Consider the following 22,068-nt stretch of genomic DNA (forward strand, 5'->3'; position numbering starts at 1 on the left):
CACAAGGCCCTCCATCCAGCTCTCCGACCCGTCTCTCACCCACCCCTCGAGGCGGGACCTTTGCACCTGCTGCTCCTTCCTGGGACACCTGTCCTGTGCATCTTCCACGGCCGCCTCCCAGCCGTCGGTCAGGTCTCCGCTCAAAGGTCGGCTCCTGAGGCGCCCCCCCCCGCCCCGCCCCCGGAGATGCCCGGTTCCCACGGCTTGGCCCGTTACCCGATTTCACTTCCCTCCTAGCCCCTCCCGCTCCCCGGGACAGTGCGGGCTCGGTCTCCTCGTGGCGGGTGCGCGGCCTCCCCGGCGGCTCGGTCCAGGCGCGCCCCGCGACGGTCGCAGCGCAGCGGGTCTCCCACCTGCGGGCTCCCCCGACCGCCCCCCCACCCGGGCCGGCCGCGTTTACCTTCCGGGTCGGGGGGCGGGCCCGCGGCGGCGGCGGCGCTCCACTTCCGGGGCGGGGCGGGGCGGGGCCGGCGGGCGGGGCGGCGCGCTGTCTCCCGGCCTGTCTGGAGCCCGGCGGCGGCGGCGGCGGCGGCAGCGGTGGCGGCGCAGGCACCGGGAGCGGCACCATGAGCGGTGAGTGGCGCTTGGCCGCTGTCACCCGGCCGGGCCGCCCCGGCTCCCGCCGCTGCAGCTGCACGCTCCGGCGCCGAGCCCCGCGTCCCGCCGGCTCGCAGACCCCCCGCCCCGGGCACCTGCGCTCCCCCGGCGTCCCGAGCCGGGGCTCCGGTCCCCGCCTGCGGTCCGCCGCTCGCGGCCAGCGCCTGGGCGCCCGAGCGCAGACCCCGGCCCTGCAGCCCCCCGGCCCGCGCCCTCCGACCTCGGGCTGCCCCGACCCCCAGCCCAGCCCCGGGCCCCCTGCCCGCCAGCCATTCCCGCTCCCCGGGCCCCCCTGCCTTCGCCCCGGTGCCCCCCGGGGCAGGGTGCCGGCCCCGGACACTTCGTTTGCGCCCCCCGGGGCCCCGGGCCCCCGCCCCCGGAGGACCGACTTCTCCAGCCCCTTTGTCTTCCCCGCCCCTCCCGTCCCCTCGCGCCCTGTCCCCCGCCGCTTTGCTGGTCAGCCCCCGGCTGTCCCTCTCTGGTCCGGGCTCCTTACATTTTCGTCTTTTTTCTTTCTCTTTTTCTTTTTCTCTCCATACTCCTGCTCCTTTGCAGTTCTTTGAGGTCTCTCCGCCCTGCCCTGCACCCCTGCCGTCCTTGTCCCCTACTGAACCCATCCGGGTGGCCCCTTCCCCGGAGGCCCTTTCCCAGCAGCGCCCCCCCTCCCCGCCCCCCAGCAGCCCCCTCTCCGCCCCCTGCAGCCCCCTCCCCACCCCCCAGCAGCCCCCCAGCAGCCCCCTCCCCGCCCCCAGCAGCCCCCCAGCAGCCTCCCTCCCCGCCCTCCAGCAGCCCCCCAACCCCCGCAGCAGCCCCCCAGCAGCCCCCCTCCGCCCCCTGCAGCCCCCTCTCCGCCCCCAGCAGCCCCCAGCAGCCCCCTCCCCGCCCTCCAGCAGCCCCCTCTCCACCCCCAAGCAGCCCCCCAACCCCCGCAGCAGCCCCCAGCAGTTCCCTCCCCGCCTCCAGCAGCCCCCCAGCAGGCCCCTCTCCGCCCCCAGCAGCCCCCAGTAGTTCCCTCCCCGCCTCCAGCAGCCCCCCAGCAGGCCCCTCTCCGCCCCCAGCAGCCCCCTCCCCACCCCCCAGCAGCCCCCCAGCAGCCCCCTCGCAGCCCCCCAGCCGCCCCCTCCCCACCCCGCCCGCAGGGGAGGGGCGTGGTTACGGTGCGAGGCCGGGAGCGGGAGGCAGGTGGGTGTGGACAGCTTGTGCTCCGTGTTTCTGAAGTTTAGTCCCTAGACTTGGCCGTGGATTCCCAGCCGTCCTCCGAAGCGGTCTATTGGTGTTTTGGTGCTAAGTCATTCCTGGGTGTTTGAGCGTGGAGAGCGGCTCCGGGAAGCCGCGCAGCCCGCCCCGCCCGGGATCTGGGTTTGCTCGGGAGGACCCGCCTCCCCTCAGGCCGCCCGCCTGCCCCGTAACGTGGACTGGCCTCAGGAGTCCCCGCATCCAGCTCCAGCTCCCTTGGCCCTAGCCTTGCACCCCGGCTGTCTGGAGGGGGCGGGGGGGGGGAGCCAGGGCGAAGGGGCTGTGTCTCTCTGAAGTTTTGACTTTTGAGTTATCTCCATGGATTTTATTTTTTAAGATTTTATTTATTCATTAGAAACTGAGAGGGAGAGGCAGAGACACAGGCAGAGGGAGAAGCAGGCTCCACGCAGGGAGCCCGATGTGGGACTTGATCCCGGGTCTCTAGGCTCACGCCCTGGGCCTAAAGCAGGTGCTAAACCGCTGGGCCACCCAGGGATCCCCCGGAGGAGGAGGAGGAGGATGATGATGATGATTTTTAAACAAGCCATGCACCTTCTGTTTTGCTGGTGTTCAAGAGCAAGATTTGTGAAATTGTTGGTCCTAATGAGGGAGCTGGGAAGGGGGCTTCCTGGAAGATAGTCCGTCCAGCCTCTGTTGTCAGAGCAAATGATTTTTTGGCCTAATTGGATTTCTAGGTCCTTGAACATTAGTGATAACTGCAACAAAGAGGTGGTGAGCTGGTTTCCACCCAGGAGATAGTAAAGCCTGGTTTAAGCGCAGGCCCTGGAGCCAGGCAGCCTGAGTTCAAATCCTGACTCTGCCACGTAAAGCTGTGTGATGTAGAGTAAGTTACTTGACCATTCTGGAAGTCCCAGCCGAACTGGGATAAGTCATATTACCTGTCATCAAGGCTTGCTGCAGTGACTAAGTCACTTTATACAGCTTGGTACTGTGCTTCTCACATGGTATGTATGCAGGAACTTGGACCAGTCGTGGTTTTCATAAGGACCCTCTGAGGTTCAGGTGGGGTTGTTTTCTGACCCAGCTCTGAGACAAGGGGCTGGGGCTAAGTATGCCTTGAAAATCTCTTGCTTTGATTTTTTTAAACATTTTTAAAATTTTATTTAAGTTCAATTAATTAATATATAGTGTATTATTAGTTTCAGATGTAGAGTTTAGAGATTGCATATAACACCCAGTGCTCATTCCATCGCATGCCTTCCTTAATGTCCATCACCCAGTTACTGCATCCCCCCACCCACATCCCCTCCAGCAACCCTCAGTTTGTTTCCTATAGTTAAGAATCTCTTACAGAAAACCTCTTGCTTTTAATATGACTAAAGAGACTCTGTCTCAAGCTTAGGGTTCTGGACCATTCTCTTCCTTTGATCACAAGAGCAAGTGAAATTGACAAGCCAAGGGAAATTGATCAATGTGTCCTTCAAGAAGCCACTTAATATCAAAGATAAGGAGGCTTTAAAATTTAATTTAAAAAATCATTACAAAAGGAAACCAACAGATGGCTTTTTTAAGGAAAAAGTTCAGGATGAAAGCCTTCTTTTGGAAAGATTGTAACTGAGGCAGAAAAAGTGGTTGCTGAGGACAGAAGGAAATTGCAAGGTATTTTCAATTTCTTCTCCCCCCCCCCATAGAACTAATTGAAATACATCACTGTGTAAGTTTAAGGCAAACAGCATGATTGACATATGTTGTGAAATGATTACCATAATAGGCTCAGCTAACATCCATCCTCTATGGATATGATGAAAAGAAAGAAGAAAAGAATAATTTTTTTTTTCCTTATGAGACCTCTTAGGCTATACTCTCTTAATGTCTTCCTGTATGTTGCACAGCAGTATTAGTCATCATGTTGTACATGACATCTCGAGTCCTTATTTATCTTATAACTTGGAAATTTGTACCTTTTGAACCCTTTCCTCCTATTGCCGCCTTCACGTTTCTTGAGAATGCAATTGAAATAGTCTTCCCACCCTTGGAATTGATGATCAGCATACAATAAAATAGTGTTGCTTGGAAGTATTTCCTCTCTTTCCTCTGTCCTTTTAAATGGAAAATCTCAAACATCTCAGTGGAGAGAGTAGTGTAGTGAGCATTCATCATCTCATGACCATCCCCTATATACTTATTTCTTTCTTACCTCTGTCCCCAGTTTGTTTATTTATTTATTTAAAGATTTTATTTACTTATTCATGAGAGACACAGAAAGAGGCAGAGAGAGAGGCAGAGAGAGGAGAAGCAGGCTCCATGCAAGGAGCCCAATATAGGACTCTATCCCAGGACTCTGGGATCACGCCTGGAGCTGAAGGCGGCGGCTCAACCCCTGAGCCACCCAGGCGTCCCATGTCCCCAGTTTATTTTGAAGCAAATCCCAGACACTGTATCCTTTCATCCATAAATATTTTAATATGTATCTCTAAAAATATAGGGACTTTTTTTTAAAAAAACATAGCTCAATTTCATTATCATAGCTATACAAAATTAGCAGTAATTTATATCATCAGATATTCAACATTCAAGTTCCCATAATTGCCTTATAATTTTATAGTGTATTTTTTAGACTCAGGATCTAAATAAGGTTTAAACAGTGCAAATTTTTTTTTGTCTTTTAGTTCTTTTTTTAACTTTGTTATTCTTTTAGTGCTTTGTATATTCACAAAGCTGTGCACACATCATCATAATCAGTTTTAGAACATTTTCTTTAGTCCAAAAAGAAACCCTGTACCTGTTAGCAGTGGTTTCTCATTCTCCCTCCCCTTATCCCCAGGCAACCATCAATCTACCCTATCTTGGATTTATTTATTTGGTATATTTCATATAGATTGAATCATATAATATGTAGCTTTTTTGCATCTGGCTCTTTTCACTAAGTATCTTGCTTCTAAGCTTCATCATATTGTAGCATGTAACTATACTTATTACATTTTGTATTTGAATAATATTTCATTGTATAGATATTCTACATTTTATACCATTTGGCAGTTGATGGACATTTGACTTGTTTCCACTTTCTGGCTCCTCTGCATATTGCTGCTGTGAACATTCACCTACAAATTTCTGTGTGGGCATGTGTTTTCATTTCTCTGGGGTTGATATCTAAGAGTAGAATTGCTGGCTTCATTTGAGGAGCTGTCAGACTGTTTTCCAAAGTGGCTGCACCAATTTCCATTCCCACCATCTCTGTATGAAGGTTCTGGTTTCTTCACATCCTTGCCAACAGTCTTTTTGATTATGGCCATTGCAGTGGGTGTGAAGTGGTATCTTTATGTGGTTTTGATTTGCATTTCCTTAATGGTCTGTGATGTTCAGCATCTTTCCATGTGCTTATTGGCTATTTGTGTATATCTTTGGAGAAATGTTTGTTCAGATCCTTTGTCCATTTTTAAATTGGGTTTTTTGTTGTTGAGCTGTAAGAATTCTATATAATTTCTGGATAAAAAAAATTTCTGGATACAAATCCCTTAGATATATCTTTGACAAAAATTTTCCATTTTTTTTTTTTTTTACTTTCTCAATTGTATTCTTTGAAGACAAAACATTTTTTTTTTTTAAAGAAATGAGTTCCCCTTTTATCTCTCTCTTTTTACCACTCACAGTTTTTGTTGAAGGAAATAGTTCATCCTGTTACAGGATAGACAATTTGTGGGATTTTGCTGACTGCAACCTTCTGGTGTGGTTTGACATGTTTCTCAGTCTCTTGTATTTCCTATAAAGTGTCAATTGGAGTCTGCTGTATTTTGTAGTTGAAAATGTTTGAGTAGAGTCAGAGGTCAGATGGTTTCAAGGCCAAGCGCATTAAATGCAAATAACCAGGAAGTGGAATGCCTGGGTAATGCATACACAAGATAAATGAGTATCCTGAGGCCAGAAACTACTCAGATGACCATTAACAGGGGAGATGATGCGCATATGTGGTATGGGCACATGATGGAAAACCTCAAACGTTAAAAGGAATAAAATGGATTTCTGCACATCACAGTGGCTGTATCTCAACATTAACCTCTAAAAAGCAGTGCACAGAATTATGCTAAAATACATACCTTTATGCACATTAAAACATGCACGTGAAACAATGTTTGCAGATTCACATATGTGTGTAGAAGCAAACAAATTGGAGGAAGGATACTTGCTGAAGGTGAGCAGTTGTCTTAGGATGATAGCAGTCATGATTTGTTTCTTTTTAAAGAATCCAGTAGGTAGGAATACTTGACTACCAGCCTCTACAAGCTAAAGAATTATGAATTTCAGCTAATGCTTTTGCTCTTACTAAGAAGGTAGAACTTGAAGGGTTGGAAAGTCATTAGCATTCTCAGGCACTGTCTTTCCTAAGACTTTATATTTGAAGGTCCTTGATATTCATTTCCATCAGTAACTAGTCTCAGGAACCTTTAAATTAAAAATCTTGTTTCAGGAGTGGGGAAAGCTTGACCCAGAGAGGTCAGTTAATTTTTAGGAACAGTCAAGCTCTAGCGGCCTTATAGACCAGAGTTTGGGGCTTAGTGGGTAATTTACTGCTGTTTCTTGCCTGATGTTTGTGTGTATTTTAGCAGCTTTATCTTATCTTTCTGGAATGTTGAGGGTCATGGTTTTCTCTTTGGCATTGACTGGGTCCTTTCCAGCAGTAGCTTGTGTTTGGAATAAAGAATCAGCTGAAGCGAGTAAATGGAAAAAAGGATGTTTGTGGTTTTCATTCAAAGCAGAAAAAGTGATGATATCAACTTTTTTTTTCCTCCTAATGAAGGCACTGTGTTGATCTGTTATGGCAGATTGTAAGAAGAAAGTGTTCTACCGTCAGCAAATATTTGACCATGTCCAGTGCTAGTGAAGTGGCAGTGGACTGAATCTCATTGACATCACTTCTCCTACTTTCTTGTTATAACCAGTAAGGAGTATGGTTTTTAGAGCTCTTAAAATGTGAAACCCAAATCTGACATTTTATGGACTTCTCTGAATTCTGGCAATGTGAACATAATTCCAGATAAAGCACCTTCTATCCTGCCACCATCTTGTCTATATGTAGGCCATGAATTTTCAATGGGAGTGAAAATTGGTTCTTGAGGGAGAAAGAAATTTTAATCTTGTGTGTAAAGCACAGATACACATGCAGTATGTAAACAGGCAATATACTTGTGATGTTAAAATTTCACGGAGAGGATGATTAAAAAAAAAAAAGTCTGAAAAGGATCCTAAGGGGAAGGTAATGAGGAAAAGGTTGAGAAACAGTGGTATGAGCCGAAGTAATTTTGCCATTACCATATAAACTTGCATTTTGCTTTCATCCTTAGCATTTTAGGGTAATGCCACATTGCTATGTGATCTTCATATTGATCGCTTTTACAGACTTCATAATCCATCATTAATCCATTGTTTTACATGTAGTATAATTTTTAAATTATTTGATTCTATTTGTGGAAACTGAGCTTATTTTACCCCTTTCCTTTTTAGTGAACGTTTTTGTTTAAGGTAGATTTCCTTACTTTAGATTGATAGGTCTTTAGGATGATTTTTCTAAAATAGCTGTAACATGAAAGTGTTGATAGTTCTTGATTGTTCTGGCTTTCGAAGTGGTTGTAGTAGTTTACAGTGCTGCTGGTAGGAGAGAGGATTCTAGTGGCAACAGAGCCTGGCTATAAATTCAGGATTCAACATTCAGCAGACATTTACTGAATGATGGTTTGGTGTTTCTTCAGTCACTTAGCAGAGGGCTGTACTGTTGGCGTCTGTCAAAGCACATTGAATGAACGTACCAAAAAATGTTTAGTTGGAGTAATGAATGAGTTAGCCAGGACTCTTCAGTTGCATGTGGCAGAGTAGAAGCTGATTTCGAAAAATTGGAGTTTAAAGCATCTTGTAATCGAATGTCTAGGGATAGTGCTGTCTTCAGGCTCAGTTGCATCCAGGTGCTTAGTGAGTCATAAGGACTACCTTTTTGGTCAATTTGAAACTCTGCTTTCCTCTCTGTTGGCTCCGTCCTCCAGCAGCCTGTGCTCCATGGAGGCAAGATGGCTACCAGCAGCTTTGGGTCTCATCCTACAATGTAGCAACACCTGAGCCAAGAGTGGGCCTCTTTCCCAGTTGCTCCAGCAAAAATCCTGAGGCTGACTCACAGCAGTCTGGCCGGCTGTGTGGTCATCCTGGAACCCGTCACTGTGGCTCTGGACAGCCAGGTCTGGATCGCATGCCCAGTCCAGAGCCCAAGGGTGGCATCTGACTTGTTGTCTGGATAGAGGATGAACTGAATGGGGATAGAGGATGAACTGAGCCTGTTATAATTTTGAATGGAACAGTCAGGGAAGGCCTCACAGGGAAGGTGAGGTGTGAGCAGAGACCTGAGGGAAGGAAGGGTGACTCTTGGGTCTTTCAACTGAAAAGCTGAAAAGGGTAAGAATTGCCCCTCACTGAGGTGGGAAAGTCTGTGGAACATCAGTGTTGGGTGTGGGGTGTAGCAGTTTGAGGCCCTCAGGGGAGTGAGGACTCTTTCCCAGGCCCTAACTTCTGCGTGCCCATCCTGGAGCTCTTTAGAGGCCTGGCGGTGGTGCCTTCTCTGTTCTCACTGCCCCACTCTGCTGGGCCCATGCTCCCAGGCTTCCTACTTGGAGGGAACCTTGCCCACCAAATCTTATTTTTCCTTGCTTGCATCTGCATGTTTTGGTTGGGATCTGCCCTTTCTTCCTCCATCTTAAAAAAAAAAAAAAAAAAAGCACACAAACCCCAAATCCCAAAATGACATTAAAGATATGTGAAAAACATGGAATATCCCTATCAATATACCTCCCTAGAACATTAAATATTTAGATTTTTAGGTATTCCACTTCTGTCTTTGCTCAGCGCATATGCATTTTACATAATTGCCTTGAGTCTACATCTCAATTAGTGTTTTCACTTAGTTACAGCATTTATCCATTTGCCTTCCTGTCACAATTATTTAAAAAGACTGCATAAAGTTCCACCAAATGGATATACTGTTGTAGGAAAAGAAAGTAAATTCCATTTACAGTGTTCTAGGTTGGAATTGGCATACGTTTTCTGTAAAGACCCAGATAGTAAATAATTTCTCCTTCGTGGGCCATCTGGTCTCTGTCCCAACCACTCATCCCCGTTGTTGTAGCATAAAGTAGCACATGCAATCAATAAAAGAAAAGATGTGGCTGTGTTCCAATAAAACTTTATTTAGAAGAAGAGGCAGCCGCTGGATTTGGTTTGTGTGCTGCCCCCTGTTCCAGAACACTACCGGAAAAATCTGTGTGCCCGTGATACTGTGTTTCGGCAGTCATTGGGGTGTAGTGGAAAAAAGTTTAGACTCCTGGATTGAACTCCCCATGGAAGAGCCTGAACATGTTATTGAGCCTCTTTGGCTCTGGATTCCCTCATCAGAAAATGGAAATAAAGCAAGTGATGAACATATAGTGCCTTAAGAGAACCTGGAGGTTGGAGGGCCTGGTGAAATAGTCCCTTATTCCTTTTTTCATCCTCCCCTTCCTCCCCTTCAGTTTAGTGGCCAAGGTGTCAGGAAGGTATTTTGATATTTTGGTAACTTTTTGTATGTGTTGCCATGTTGCCTTTTGGAATCCACTGCGCTGGTATGTTGTTAGCAGCAGTGTGTGCGTATTTCCCTACAGGTTTACCAGCATTAAATGTTTCTTGGTGAATTGAGTAGTTATATAATGGTAACATGTGGCAGCTAATTTAGTGGGTTTATAATTTGCATTTCTCCAGCCATGAGGGAAGATACACTTTTCCTTCAAAATGCTTGCACAGTGCCATTTTAGTGTTTTTCTAAGCAGAGATTGGCAAACTGTGCTGGCCACCTGTTTTGTGAATAAAGTTTTATTGGAATACAGGCACATCCATTCATTGACTGTTGTTTATGGCTGCGTACACTCTACAATGGCAGAATTGAGTGGCCGTGACAGAGATCTTATGGTTTGCAAAGCCTAAAATATTTACCATTTGTTATGTACAGCAAATGTTTGCTGAGCCCTGCTCCAGAGTAAATGCTTTGCCCAGTGATGAATATGCTGTTGACTTGGTCTTTGATCTTAGACCTCACAAGGCCAATGAGGCTATCTATCTCCTTTAAAGCAGAGCCTGCTTCTTTCCATTGTATGGTGGTGGACAGTCTGTCTTTTTGTCCTGGCCCAGCTGTGCCACTTGACCCCACAGTACAGAGAACTAGTGCCTTGACTTTGGGGAAGAATAAAGTCTGTATTATTTGTTTATGTACAAATGCTGAGCAGACAAAGCTGCTGCTTCCCTCAGCCCATTATACACACCCACAAGGCTGAGGCTGCTTCTGTGTCCTGGCTCATTCTGGTCCTCTCCATTTAAAGCGGACACTTTGGGGAGCCACAGAATCTAACTCCAGAGCCTTGATTCAGCAATTGTTGAGTTCCTTCTGTAAGCAGGGGTGTATTATCGCTGGTTCCACTCAATCTTGGATAGGAATGAGGAGCAGGTTTATGATTCCCCATAATCCTTTCTGTATGGATTATACTAGGGGTGTGGTATGGTTGGAGGGTCACAGGAGCACTCCATAGAGAACAGTTTATTTTGCCTGTGACAGGAAGGTTTCTCATGGAAAGTGACGCTTGGGCCAGCCACTGAGAAGTTGGTTTGTCTTCCTGGACCCTTTGCAAAGGGATCCCTGCATGGAAGTTGAGCTGCCTGAGGTTAGCCTACTAGCCTTTTGGGCGTTGGCAGGCCTGGGCATTGTGGTAAAGTGTTGGGGCACTGTTCCTGGGGCAAGTGATCTGTGTCTCCAAACCTCAGTTCCTTTATCTGTTATGATGCTGCTGCCAACACCCATCTTACAGTTAGATATAAAGGTTTTATGTGTGTCTCAGAAAATTGGTAGCTGATATGGCCTCTAGTGTATTGTGTTTGATTCACGCAGAGTTGGATGAAGCAGTGCTCCAAAAAGTATAATTAGGTGCCAGTTAATATGAAAATCTAAGTTTCTGTCTTCTCTTGAAAAACCAGAAGATGGGGCAACCGCTAGCTGGGGTTGCTGTGAGGTGTGATCTGCTTGAGCCTAGTAGCAGCTGCTGTTTCTACAGAGACATCCCCCTCAGCTCCCTCGGTCCCTACTTCCGCCCACAGCACTCATTTCCATTCTCTTCCTGACCCTGTTGGAGTGGGAGTGAGGGTGTGTGTGCATGTGTAGGGGCAGGAGGAGATCTGATCTTGGTTGTGTACATGCCTCTGGCCTATACAAGGCCACCTTTCCTACCTACTCCCTTCGTTTCTGTTTTGGACTGGTGGTGGGGTTTTGGGGATGGTAGAAATTAAACAACAAAACAACAGCACTAAACTCACCGTTGGGCCCAGAGCTCCAAGCATCTTGTATGCCTGCAGATGTGACTGAGCATGAATTCTAGCAGTGAGCACAAGTTATGGTGTACCTGTCCCATGCAAGGCTCTTGCAAGGTGTGAGCTCTTGGTATAGGGTGAGGGAAGGTAGGAACATGATTGAGTTGTGGGTCTGGGCTACAGTCTTCTGGGGAACCCTAACAGGTAACCATCTTACTGCTTACTGGCTGGCCATAAAGTCTGCAAACAGAGATACTATTGTTTTAATTTTCAAAACCTCTGTCTGATTAATTCTGCTAGGGCAGTGGTGGGGCCCATAGGGTAAATCCAGCCCAAGGCCTGTTTTTGTAAACAGCTATGCTCTTTCATTAATGTGTTGTCTGTGGCTGCTTTTGAGATTTAAGAGCAGAATTGATTAGTTGGGGCCATATGACCCGCAAGGCCTAAAATATTTATTATCTGGCTCTTTACAGAAAACATTTGCTGACCCCTGGCCTAGGGCATGTTAAAGGTACAGGTTTAGTCAGGGAAAACCAGAAATATAGATCACCTGATACAACCCACTGCATGCTTAAGACTTGATAGAAACACAGTGTTAACTGCATTTCTGCAGGATGTTTTGAGGGAACAAATCACAGAATATCATTGAGTGTATCATGTATTTGTTACATAATATCAGTAAGTCATTTGCTGCCACCTGTGCTTCCAGATGTTATGGCTGCTGTGTAGATAATCAATGCAGGGTGAAGGTGATGCGGGCAGAAGGGCGCCGGGCCAGAGCCCAGAAAGGTAGTCATGGCAGGGGTGGCTCTCCCGGATAGCCTGGCGGCCCCAGTGAAGGCAGACCTGGCCAGGGCAGCAGAGAAATGGGGTTGCAGCTGGAAGGGCATGTGGGTACAGGCATGGCTTTTAGTAAACTTGGGGGAGGTATTACGACATCCTCGTGTGCTGTAAGGATTGCTTACATGAGAAGAACAAACTAACTGAGGGACAGTTGCTGGAGTGTGTCCTTGAGCAGAAGAGAGGAGATGGGATTCAGAGCACGAGTGGAGGTTCAAGTTATTTAGCTTCTAAAAGCCTTAGTTCATCATCTCTGAAATGAGACAATCACATGTACTTTAGGGCAGAATTTCCTAATTGCAGCACTACTTGACGTTTTGGACCAGATAATCCTCTGTTGCAGGGACTGTCTTGTGCACTGGAGAAGGTGTAGCAGCATCCCTGGCCTCCACCTACTCCATGCCAGAAATACCTGCAGACGTTGCGAAATGTCCCATTGGTGGGGGCAAAATCACCCCGGTTGAGATCACTTATCTATATACCCACCCCTCGTAGGGCTTCTCATAACTACATCTTCCTGAATTCCCGTTATTTGAATGTGCCTGTTGTTCCCTGTTAGTAGCCCCATGATGCAGAAGTTAGGGACCCCCCTCAGTGTAAACAGAAATATGGAAGAGAAGTGAGCCTGGGGGCTGGGTGGGTGCTATCTGGAGTCCTCTTGTCTCCACTCTGCTCCCTCCCCAGGGCAAATCCTGTCTCTTTTTGGCTTGGAATGTGCTCTGGGCCAATATCTGTCTGTGTCAGCCCTTCCCATAAAAACATTTTTTATTGAACTGAAATTAACATAACATAAAAGCATTTATGTTTTTAATGCCGTTAAAAACCACGGATCATTGCTCAATTGTAGGACTAACAGTTATTATAAAAACCGTCTTAAGGTGAACATTTCAATGGCATTTAGTACATTCATGATGTCCTGTGACCACCATCTCTGTCTAGTTCCAAAAGATTTCATCCCCCCAAAGGGAGACCCTGTTCCCATTAAGTCATTGTGTTGTATCTGTGTGGATTTACCTCTTCTGGTCCTTCCCATTTTTTTTAAAGCACAGCTCAAGTTCCTGCTTTTTCAGTGAGCCTCCCTGGCCCCAGCAGAATGGCAGTGTGGAGCATGGTAGCGGGAGCACTGGCCTAAGAGTCAGGCAGACCATGGTCTTAACCTTTGATGTACTGCTTGCTTAGCTGTATGACCTTGAGCAGAATTCCTGGCATGCAGTGGCACCCAAAGAATATTGCCTTTTTCTTTCCTTCCTTGAACCTGCTTCATACATTGCAAGGATTAGCCATCAACCAGAGAAATAGCTGGCATGACTTTACTCCTGCCACTGCATAGAGAGGTAGGAAAATACCACTGTTGAAGTGTGTATGTGACCTTAATCAGATGACCTAACGTCCTCTGTGGGTGGCAACCATATTTACCTTGACCTCCAGGGTTGTTGCAAGGATTAGAGAAGGAATAAACATGGAGTTCTTAATTCCTCTTGCTTGTACCCCCCACCCCACCCCCGCCCCAGATGCCATGGACCCTTTTTTACTTTTATTCTGCCCAGTGCAGCAAGCACAGAGTCCTGGACTGGGTAGCTTCCTTGTGCTTTAGAGAGAAAGCCAATTGAAAGCATGTCTTAGAGCCAGAGGTCTTACCCTCTGGGATATAGGGTTGCCAACAACAACAACAACAACAAGAACAAGATGTGCCTCATATAAGCTAGGCACTATTCTAGGTGCACAATCGACGTTTAATAAACCTAGGTGCAAAGGGGGTGAGTAACTTACTTGCCCATGGTCACATAGCCCAGGGTGAGGATTTGAATCTGGGCTATCCCATTCTTAAGTCTTGTCTGTCTCCCTAGTAGGTGATGGAAGGCTGGAGGTTTGTGCTGAAAAGTAATGTAGGATCCTAAAAATTCTAAACATTAAAGACAACAGGGATGCTCATGATTGATTTTTCACATGCACTTGTGTCTTCTGAGTTAGAGCCGCAGGGGATCACTGCATTTCTTTGATGGGTTTGTAGCCCTCTGGGGGTACTCCCTGGGGTAGCTTTATATTTTCTTATTTTTTTTTAGCTTTCTATTTTCTATCTTCATTTTGATGGTGCCCTAACAAGGAATGCAAAAGAAGCCTGTTCAGGCTCATCTGGTTAGTAGTGTGGACTCAGGGCTGCCCTTGGAAAAGGAAGAGAGCAGGAAGACTGGGGCTTCCTTCACAGAAAATCACAGAAAAATCAGTGGGGCTGTGATTGCAGATTTGTTGCAAAGCTGGAGAGCCAGCAAGATTTAGCAGACGGCCAGCGCTGGAGCTAGTGGACTTGAAATGGAATCCTTCCTTGAGTACTTTCCGCGGGAGTAGCCTTGCGTGCTCCACACTGAGCCTCGGTGCTCTGGTGAATGGAGCTACCTTTCCCATGACGCTAAGGATTGTCAGTCACTTAATGGCTTTCCCCACAGTTGAAGACCAGTAGGTGGGCATTGCCTCCCTGCTCCCCTCTGGTGGTTACAGCATTTGAGACAGAGGGGACAGAGAATCTTCTTGACCAGGGCAGGGGTGCTTATTCTCCTCTTGGTCACTGGAAGAAGGCAGGAAAGACACTGGTAGCATAGATTGCTCTGTTTGCCTGTCTTCATGGGGGCCCCATGTTCCAGACTGCAGAGCTAGGACAGCACCATCTCATGCAGAAACTGGTGCCTAGAGAAGGGAAGTGACTGTCCCTGTCACATGGCCAGCAAGCAGTTCTGCCGGGATGAGAACTCATGATGTCTTGTGACTTCCAACTGGTCCCCCTTCCACTGCTCTTTATGGCCATGGCCTCCTGGGCACCTCCTGCAGTGCATACGTGCTCCCAAGGCTGCCTGTACTCCCTCCACCCCTGCTTCCCCCCACCCCGCTTCTCTGAATCCCCAGTTAGGGCCAGGATGGTCTCACTCAAGTGTCCTTCTCGCCTGCAGAGCAATTGCAGCCAGGGAGGGTGAGTGGAGGGCTGAGGCCCGCGTGAGGCCTGTGCAACCTCAGATTGTTTCTCTGTCATGAATGGGCTTTTCTTCCCACCACAAAGAGAGGCTTTGCGAGGTAAAGCAGAGGAGGCTGCCAGTACCTTCTCTGAGCAGTGGGTCAAGATAATATAGGAAAGATCCAGGATCATCATGCATATCAGGAAGGGTAGGGTGCAACATCCTCCCTGAACCAGCAGCATCAGCAGCATCCGGGAGCTAGTGAGAAACACTGAATCTCAGGCCCCACCCAGACCTGCTGAATCAGAAACTGTCTGTAACAAGAGCCCGGGAGATTTTGTGTGAACATGGAAGCTTGAGAATCACTGCACTAAAAATGATCAGTAATGAGATGATGGAGATTTTTATTTTCTTTGTGCAGGTTTTCCTGATTTATAATTATTTTTTTACATGAATTTTTGTATCATGGTAAAATACAGGTAAGAAAATTCACCATCTTAACCACTTTTAGGTGTACCAGTGCAGTGGTATTAAATATATTCACACTTTTGTGCAGTCCTCAGCACCATCCATCCCCTTGACTCTTTCCATTTTGTAAAACTGAAATTCTGTCCCCATTAACACTAATTCCCCATCTTCCTCTCTCCCCAGTTCCTGGAAACCACCACCATACTTTCCCTTTTTGTAATTTTGATTACTTCTTATAAGTAGAATCATGCAGTATTTATCTTTTGGGGGACTGGCTTATTTCAGTTAGCCTAATGTCCTTAAGTTTCATTCCATGTAGCATAGTTCAGAATTTCCTTCCTTTTTAAGGCTGAATAATAGTGCATTGTGTGGCTAGACCCCGTTTTGCTTAGCTGTCTGTCCATTACACTTGGGTTGCTTTCACATCTTAGCTACCACTGATGCTGCTGCTGCGAACATGGGTGTAAATGTCTCTTCAAGATCCTGCTTTAAATTCTTTTAGGTGTCTACCCAGATGTGGAATTGCTGGGTCATATGGTCATTTGATCACATAAATTACTTTCATGATAAAAAAGATAACAAAGGCATTTCAGAGTGGAAAACTTTGTCAGGTTTCCAGCTAGCATTGCCCAAGGGCAGGTAGGGTTGTTGGATGCAGGACTTGGAAGAAGGAAGAGAGAAAGCCTGACTTGTCCATCCCGGTGTTAGAGAAGAGCAGAAGCCATACCTTCTGCTAAACAAAAAAGTAGGATTGACAGCTAGACATAAGTATCAAGAGAGATGTTTGGGGGCTTTGGGTGCAGGGGGGGCGGTGTTTTCAACCATCCTGAATGACACTTTGGCATACTTGTGTGTTGGGAATGATGTGTAGTACATCCTTACTCAAAACCCCTCCAGAGAAAAATAACCGTGACACCATTTAGGAAGACGCTTATCACCGTGTGTCCGTGGAGTGTCTATTCTGTGTTTTTTTTTTTTTTTCTGTGGGCCTGGGGTGAAGCAGGAGCCTTGTGTGGTGACCCCAACACAGACTTTTGAGGGACATGATCTTGAGTAAGGATCACGATTCTACCAATTAGTATTCAAATTAGAACAAAACCTGTTGTTTTGGTTCACAAGGCCCTTTGTGACTGGCCTCTGCCTGCCTGTCTGATCTTTCCTTCCTCTTTTTTGCTCTTTGCTCAAGTTGTAGCAGACTTCTTCCTTCTGGTCCTGGAAGACTAGAAGCCAAGCTTGTTCCTGCCTCTGGGCATCCACCCTGGCAACATACCCTGCCTGGAACGCTGGGATCCCATGTCTTTCCGGGGTTCCTCCTTCTCTTTATAAAGGGCCCAGCCCACATGTCACCTGCAGAGAGGCCTTCCATCACTGCTGTGGTGAACAGGACCCTCTTGCTTCCTCCCTGTCTCATCACCCCATTTGGTTTTTCTTCTCAGTATGACTCTGACATCATCTCAGTTTAGGTTTACTTAAGTGCAATTTCTTTCTTCCCTAAGAGGATCTGTTCTCCATGAGAGAATGTTTCTTCTATATGACTTCACTCCTGTGTCCTGAGCACTTAGCACATTGCCTAGGACACAGTTGAAGTTAAATAAGTACCGAGTGGGTCAGTGCACATGCTTGCTGTGCTCTGTGGACTTCATTTTCCCCATCTGCAGTTGAAGATCCTAATACTTACAGTGTGGTTGTAGGAATTACAGGATGTAACACATGCAGAGTACTATTTTGTGTCTGGTGTGCAGGAAGTGCTCAACACGTGGTCACAGTTGTTATCAACTGAGTGGCCCTGACATAATTTGGATGAATCACTGACCATCTCTGATGTGATGCCCTGCTGGGACTCCCTGGCAAAGCCCATGGTAAATTGCCCAAGAGAAAAGCAGCTTGGTGGCACTTTAAGGCCTGTGGTGTGGGGGCATCTGTTCTTGTACCTCTGAATTTGATTCTTTTTTTTTTTTTAATTTGATTCTCCCTTGAAATAACTATGTTCTCTGTCTGGAGCATCATAATACATAGCTGTGTCTCTGTTGATTGGAATCCCCAGGTCTCCTCTGGGGGATCAGATGTAGCTCTCTAGCAGTCTGCTTGGTGCTTTGAAGTGTCCCTGCCTCAGACATTTTCATTTTATTTATTTATTTATCTATCTATCTATCTATCTATCTATCTATTCTATTTATTTATTTATTTATTTTAAAGATTTTATTTATTTATTAATTCATGAGAGACACAGAGAAAGAGGCAGAGACACAGGCAGAGGGAGAAGCAGGGTCCATGCAGGGAGCCTAATGTGGGACTCGATCCTAGGCCCCAGGATCACACCCTGAGCCAAAGGCAGATGCTCAACCACTGAGCCACCCAGGCATCCCCCTCAGACATTTTTAAAAAAGATTATTTATTTATTTACTCATGAAAGACACAGAGAGAGGCAGAGACACAGGCAGAGAGAGAAGCACGCTCCATGCTGGGAGCCTGATGCAGGACATGATCCTGGGACTCCAGGATCATGCCCTGGGCCAGAGACAGGTGCTAAACTGCTGAGCCACCCAGGGATCCCCTCCCTCGGACATTTTTAAATGGAAGTTAAGCATATACCATGTGTATCAGTTAGGAATGCTTTTGGTTGCAAGTAACAGCCTGGTGTATAGTGGTTGAAGCAAATGGGGTTATTTGCTGTATGAGAGGTGGGAGATTTCTAGTATTGGTTCAGCAGTGAAATGACATCAGGGCTGGTGTCTCTGTGAGTCTCTTGGCCTTCCCTCCTGGCTTGTGGCTTGTGGCTGCATGGTGCTACTCTGGCTAACCCCAGTGTGTTTATGATGAAGGTGTGAAGGATGGAAGAAAGAATGAAACCATTAACATGTATTCTTTTATCAGGAAGGCATGGTTTCCCCAGAGCCCTCCCAGTGTCCTTCTGCTTACATCTTGTTAGCTAGAACTTCTTAAGGTCACCCTTCCAAAAGAGGCTGAGAAAAGGAGTAATTAAACTTTTCAGCTTGTAGTACAGGAGGTGGCATGGGGAAAAGATGTTGGAGCTGATGGTAAGGTCAGCCAATGGGTATTGCCTGCCATACTAGGGGAACCTGTATTGTAAGTTAGACTGTTGGTTCTCAACCGGGGGGTGTTTTGTCCCCCATAGGACATTTGGTAGTATCTGGAGACATTTTTTGTTGCCACATCTTGGGTGTGTGTATGTGCTAATGGTATCTGGTGCGTAGAGCCCAGGGATGCAACTAGACATCCTGCAGTTCACAGGGCAGCCCCACCACAGAGAATTATCTGGCCCAAATGTCAATAGCGCCAAGATTGAGAAACCTGAATTAGACCATTCCAGACACATTCTTCAGGTGTGGGGAACATGAATTTAGCTGCTTTCCTGTGATGTAGCAACAGGCAACTGGCCAAATTTCACTGTAATGATGTAGATTACTGGTGTCTGTTCTTGTTGATTTCATTACAGAGGAGGCTGATGCCAGTTGGGGACAGCCACATACTATGTGGCAGAGTCTTGGTAGAGGGCTCTTGCCACAGAGAACTAATGAAGCCTCATTGCATTTTAGGACCACAGAACAATGACCTGAAAAGACAGTTTCTGCTGGAGCGTCTGCTGGATGCAGTGAAACAGGTAAGAAGAAAGCTCTCATTTGACTTTGAGGTCAGGAAACAGTGTCAGGCCATCCATGTCCAAGTCATCTCTGCCCTTTCATGTGCATGACTTACTCCCTCTTTCCATCTGGGAGCAGTGAGGCTCACGGTGTTCCCCAGAGAGTGACAGAGCAGGGAGGGCAGTTGGAAGTAGTGACTTTCTAATGCCTTTGGAGGGCCCCATCCTTCATGATGTCCCTTTGAGAAAGGCATTGCTGTTGGTTTCAAAGTCTCACTTCCAAGCAGTTGTGTTTTAGGGCAAGTCTTCCGGGTGCTGAGGTGGTGGCTGGAGTTGGCACCCTGTGGGCACGAGAACAGAGACGGGACGAATGAAGCCATGCCCAGGGCCGCGTGGGTCCTCCAGGTGGGCTCTGCTCTGGTTGCTTCATGCTGTTCTTGATATCCAGTTTTTAGCAGGTGTGAATGCAGGCTTTGGCATGAGCCCGGCTTGGGTGTGCTTGCCTGTGCCTACCAGATGTGCATCGTGTAGTATGCATGTGTCAGCCACGAGCCCAGCTCCCTGTGAAGCTTCTCATTTTATCCTTCTGACCCCCCAATGAGAAGGTTCCTGTGATGGTTTCCATTTTATTGACAAAGAAACAGAAGCTCAGAAAGGTCCAGTAATTCACTTAAGGAGCTATAGGTCATGAGTAGCAAAGCTAGGACCCAATGCTGGGAATTCTAGGTAGCTCACATTTTGGAAGGTGTAACTGTCAATCATATGCATGCAGTCCCAATATGGGGAGATAAATACTTTCATAGGGATATGTGTCAAGTGTTAAAGCGAACCCAGAGAACTTGGTATCTCCCAAGCCTCTAGGCATCCTGGTAGGGTATGTGATGGAGAAGACACAGACTCAGGCAAAGCTGGAGTCCAATACCAGCTTCATCTCTTCAAGGCTGTGTGTGTTGAGGCAACTCCACCTAGCCTCTCTGAGCCTCCCTCTTCTCTGTCATCGGGTCACTGCCTCTAGAGGGCTGTTGAGAGGGTTGCGTTTGTTAAAGTAGGTAAAGGGCTCAGCAGTAAATACAGAGCCCACGTTATTTGTTTCTTTGTCCTGGAAGTGGGGAAATACAATGGGAACATAAAGTAGATGTGGAGCCACTTTCAGTATAGCTGTTGAACAGAAATAAATTGGAGCCTATGCCCAGAGCTGCTATTACTATTGTTGTTGTTGTTATGACTTGGGGGGATGAAAGCGTTGTACATAGACCTTTTTAAGGTCAATTTTATTGAGGTATAATGGAGGCATGCAATAAAATACATTAATTTTAAGTGTGCAGTTCTATGAGTTTTGACAAATATATCATTTATAATCATTCATTCATTCATTCATTCATTCATTCATTCATTCATTCGAGAATACGCTCTGGAATCTTGCAAGCCTGCTACCCACAGTGGAGATTCCACACCTTTAAAAGAGAGTAGTGGCTACTGCTGATGGGAGCACGGTATTCTGAATTGAATGACATATAACTAAAAATGGTGAAAATGGTAAACTTCACATATTCTATTTTTTTTCCACAATTAAAGAAAAAATGATGGTTTGCTTTTATTTGTATCCACCCTGGATGAAACGTCATTTGGCACAACCAGATGACATGGTTGAAGCTTGAGTCATGCTGCCATAATTTTATCGCCAGTCATAACAACTTTGGGGCCCTTTCCAGAGGCACCCATCATCAGATTTGTGGAAGTTTTAATTGTGCCTTGTGGAGCTCTTGTTCAGACAATCAGCTGCTGACATACAGAAGCAGCTTCCTAGACGATGTACACAAGGCTGTGTGCTTTTGTTTTCCTCTTGGTGTTGTTTTCCCACTAGCTCCACTGTACAAGGGGGAGATAAGGGCTTCCTGTAAGCGGTGGCTGGAAGGCCAGGGTGTCTACTATCTCATGTCTTGGCTTGACACCATGGCACGGGGACACCCTGACTCGGCACCTGGAGTTCCTGGCCCTGTGTGTCTCATGATCCTGAAATCCTGTGTGGGCTGTTTGTGATGTTTGAGTGTCCCATCCTGTTGATCTCAGTGGCTTCTTTTTCCATGCAGTGCCAGATCCGCTTTGGAGGGAGAAAGGAGATCGCCTCAGATTCTGACAGCAGGTAAAGACATTGCTTCTAAAACCATTTACTGTCAAGGTGGAAAAGGTGGCCAGAGATGACTAGCTTCTGCATTCCGTCTCTGCAGCCAAGTGGTGCGGTGATTCAGTTTGGGTGATTGTAGACCACCTATGCAGTGTCTACATGTTTAGAGTATTTGCAGCTTCCTGTAATACTCCCTCCTTCTAGTAGTCCATTCTGAAGGAATTACCTGAAATACCTTTCTGCATAAAGTTATTTTCAGGGTAATTGATAATGATGGCAACTCAGAAATTGAAATGCTCAACAGGTGGGAGATGCTTAAAAAAGTTCAGTGCCTTAGTAGAATGGAATGTTATGTAGCCATTAAAATTGATGTCCATACAGCATTTGTTTTAAGCAGAGAAATGCGCATGTAGTAATTTATAAATTACATTTTTAGCTAAAATAAAAAGAGCAAGATACAAAAGTATGTGTATGCAGAATGATGCTAGCTATGTTAAACCACCACTCTGGTGGAAAATGTACCAGAATGTGAACAGATGTAATCCTGGGGTTGAGAATATTGGGAATCCTTACGCTTTCTGATATTTTTCATATTTTATACTGTGATTGTGTGTTTCTTTTATAATTAAAAAAAAGTCTAAAAATTGCCATTGACCTCCATGACCCAGGAAGGGCTGATGTAATTGCATAAGCTTCTCACATTGACTGGGAGGAGATGAAAATGTTTTGGCAAAGGTAAGAGACACACAGGCATTTACTTTGTGGAGTCATTCAGGGCTGATTCATGGTGGCAGGAGGAACGTTCCAGCAAAGGAAGGGAAGGGAACTCACTTGCTCAGCATTCATCTCATTCTGGAGACTGGCTGCGGCCCCCACCCTCTCACCCCACCCCTCCCAGTGGAGCCAGCCCTTGTCTGTCCTTTCAGACC

At 46.7% G+C, this 22,068-nt stretch overlaps 1 protein-coding gene across 2 annotated transcripts in view; it reads left to right on the forward strand.

Annotated features, from left to right (window-relative positions):
- Positions 1–499: 499 nt before the first annotated feature.
- Positions 500–22,068, forward strand: part of SNX29 (sorting nexin 29) — a 530,502-nt gene continuing 508,933 nt past the window's right edge. For both annotated transcript variants that reach the window (XM_055339302.1, XM_055339303.1), the window contains exons 1-3: positions 500–573; positions 18,971–19,035; positions 21,105–21,157. In XM_055339302.1, the coding sequence (XP_055195277.1) occupies positions 567–573; positions 18,971–19,035; positions 21,105–21,157 (125 nt within the window). In that variant the 5' untranslated portion in view covers positions 500–566. The remainder of the gene's footprint in view (positions 574–18,970; positions 19,036–21,104; positions 21,158–22,068) is intronic.

Source organism: Nyctereutes procyonoides, unplaced genomic scaffold (genome assembly GCF_905146905.1).
Source record: "Nyctereutes procyonoides isolate TBG_1078 unplaced genomic scaffold, NYPRO_anot_genome, whole genome shotgun sequence".
Taxonomy (NCBI): Eukaryota; Metazoa; Chordata; class Mammalia; order Carnivora; family Canidae; genus Nyctereutes; species Nyctereutes procyonoides.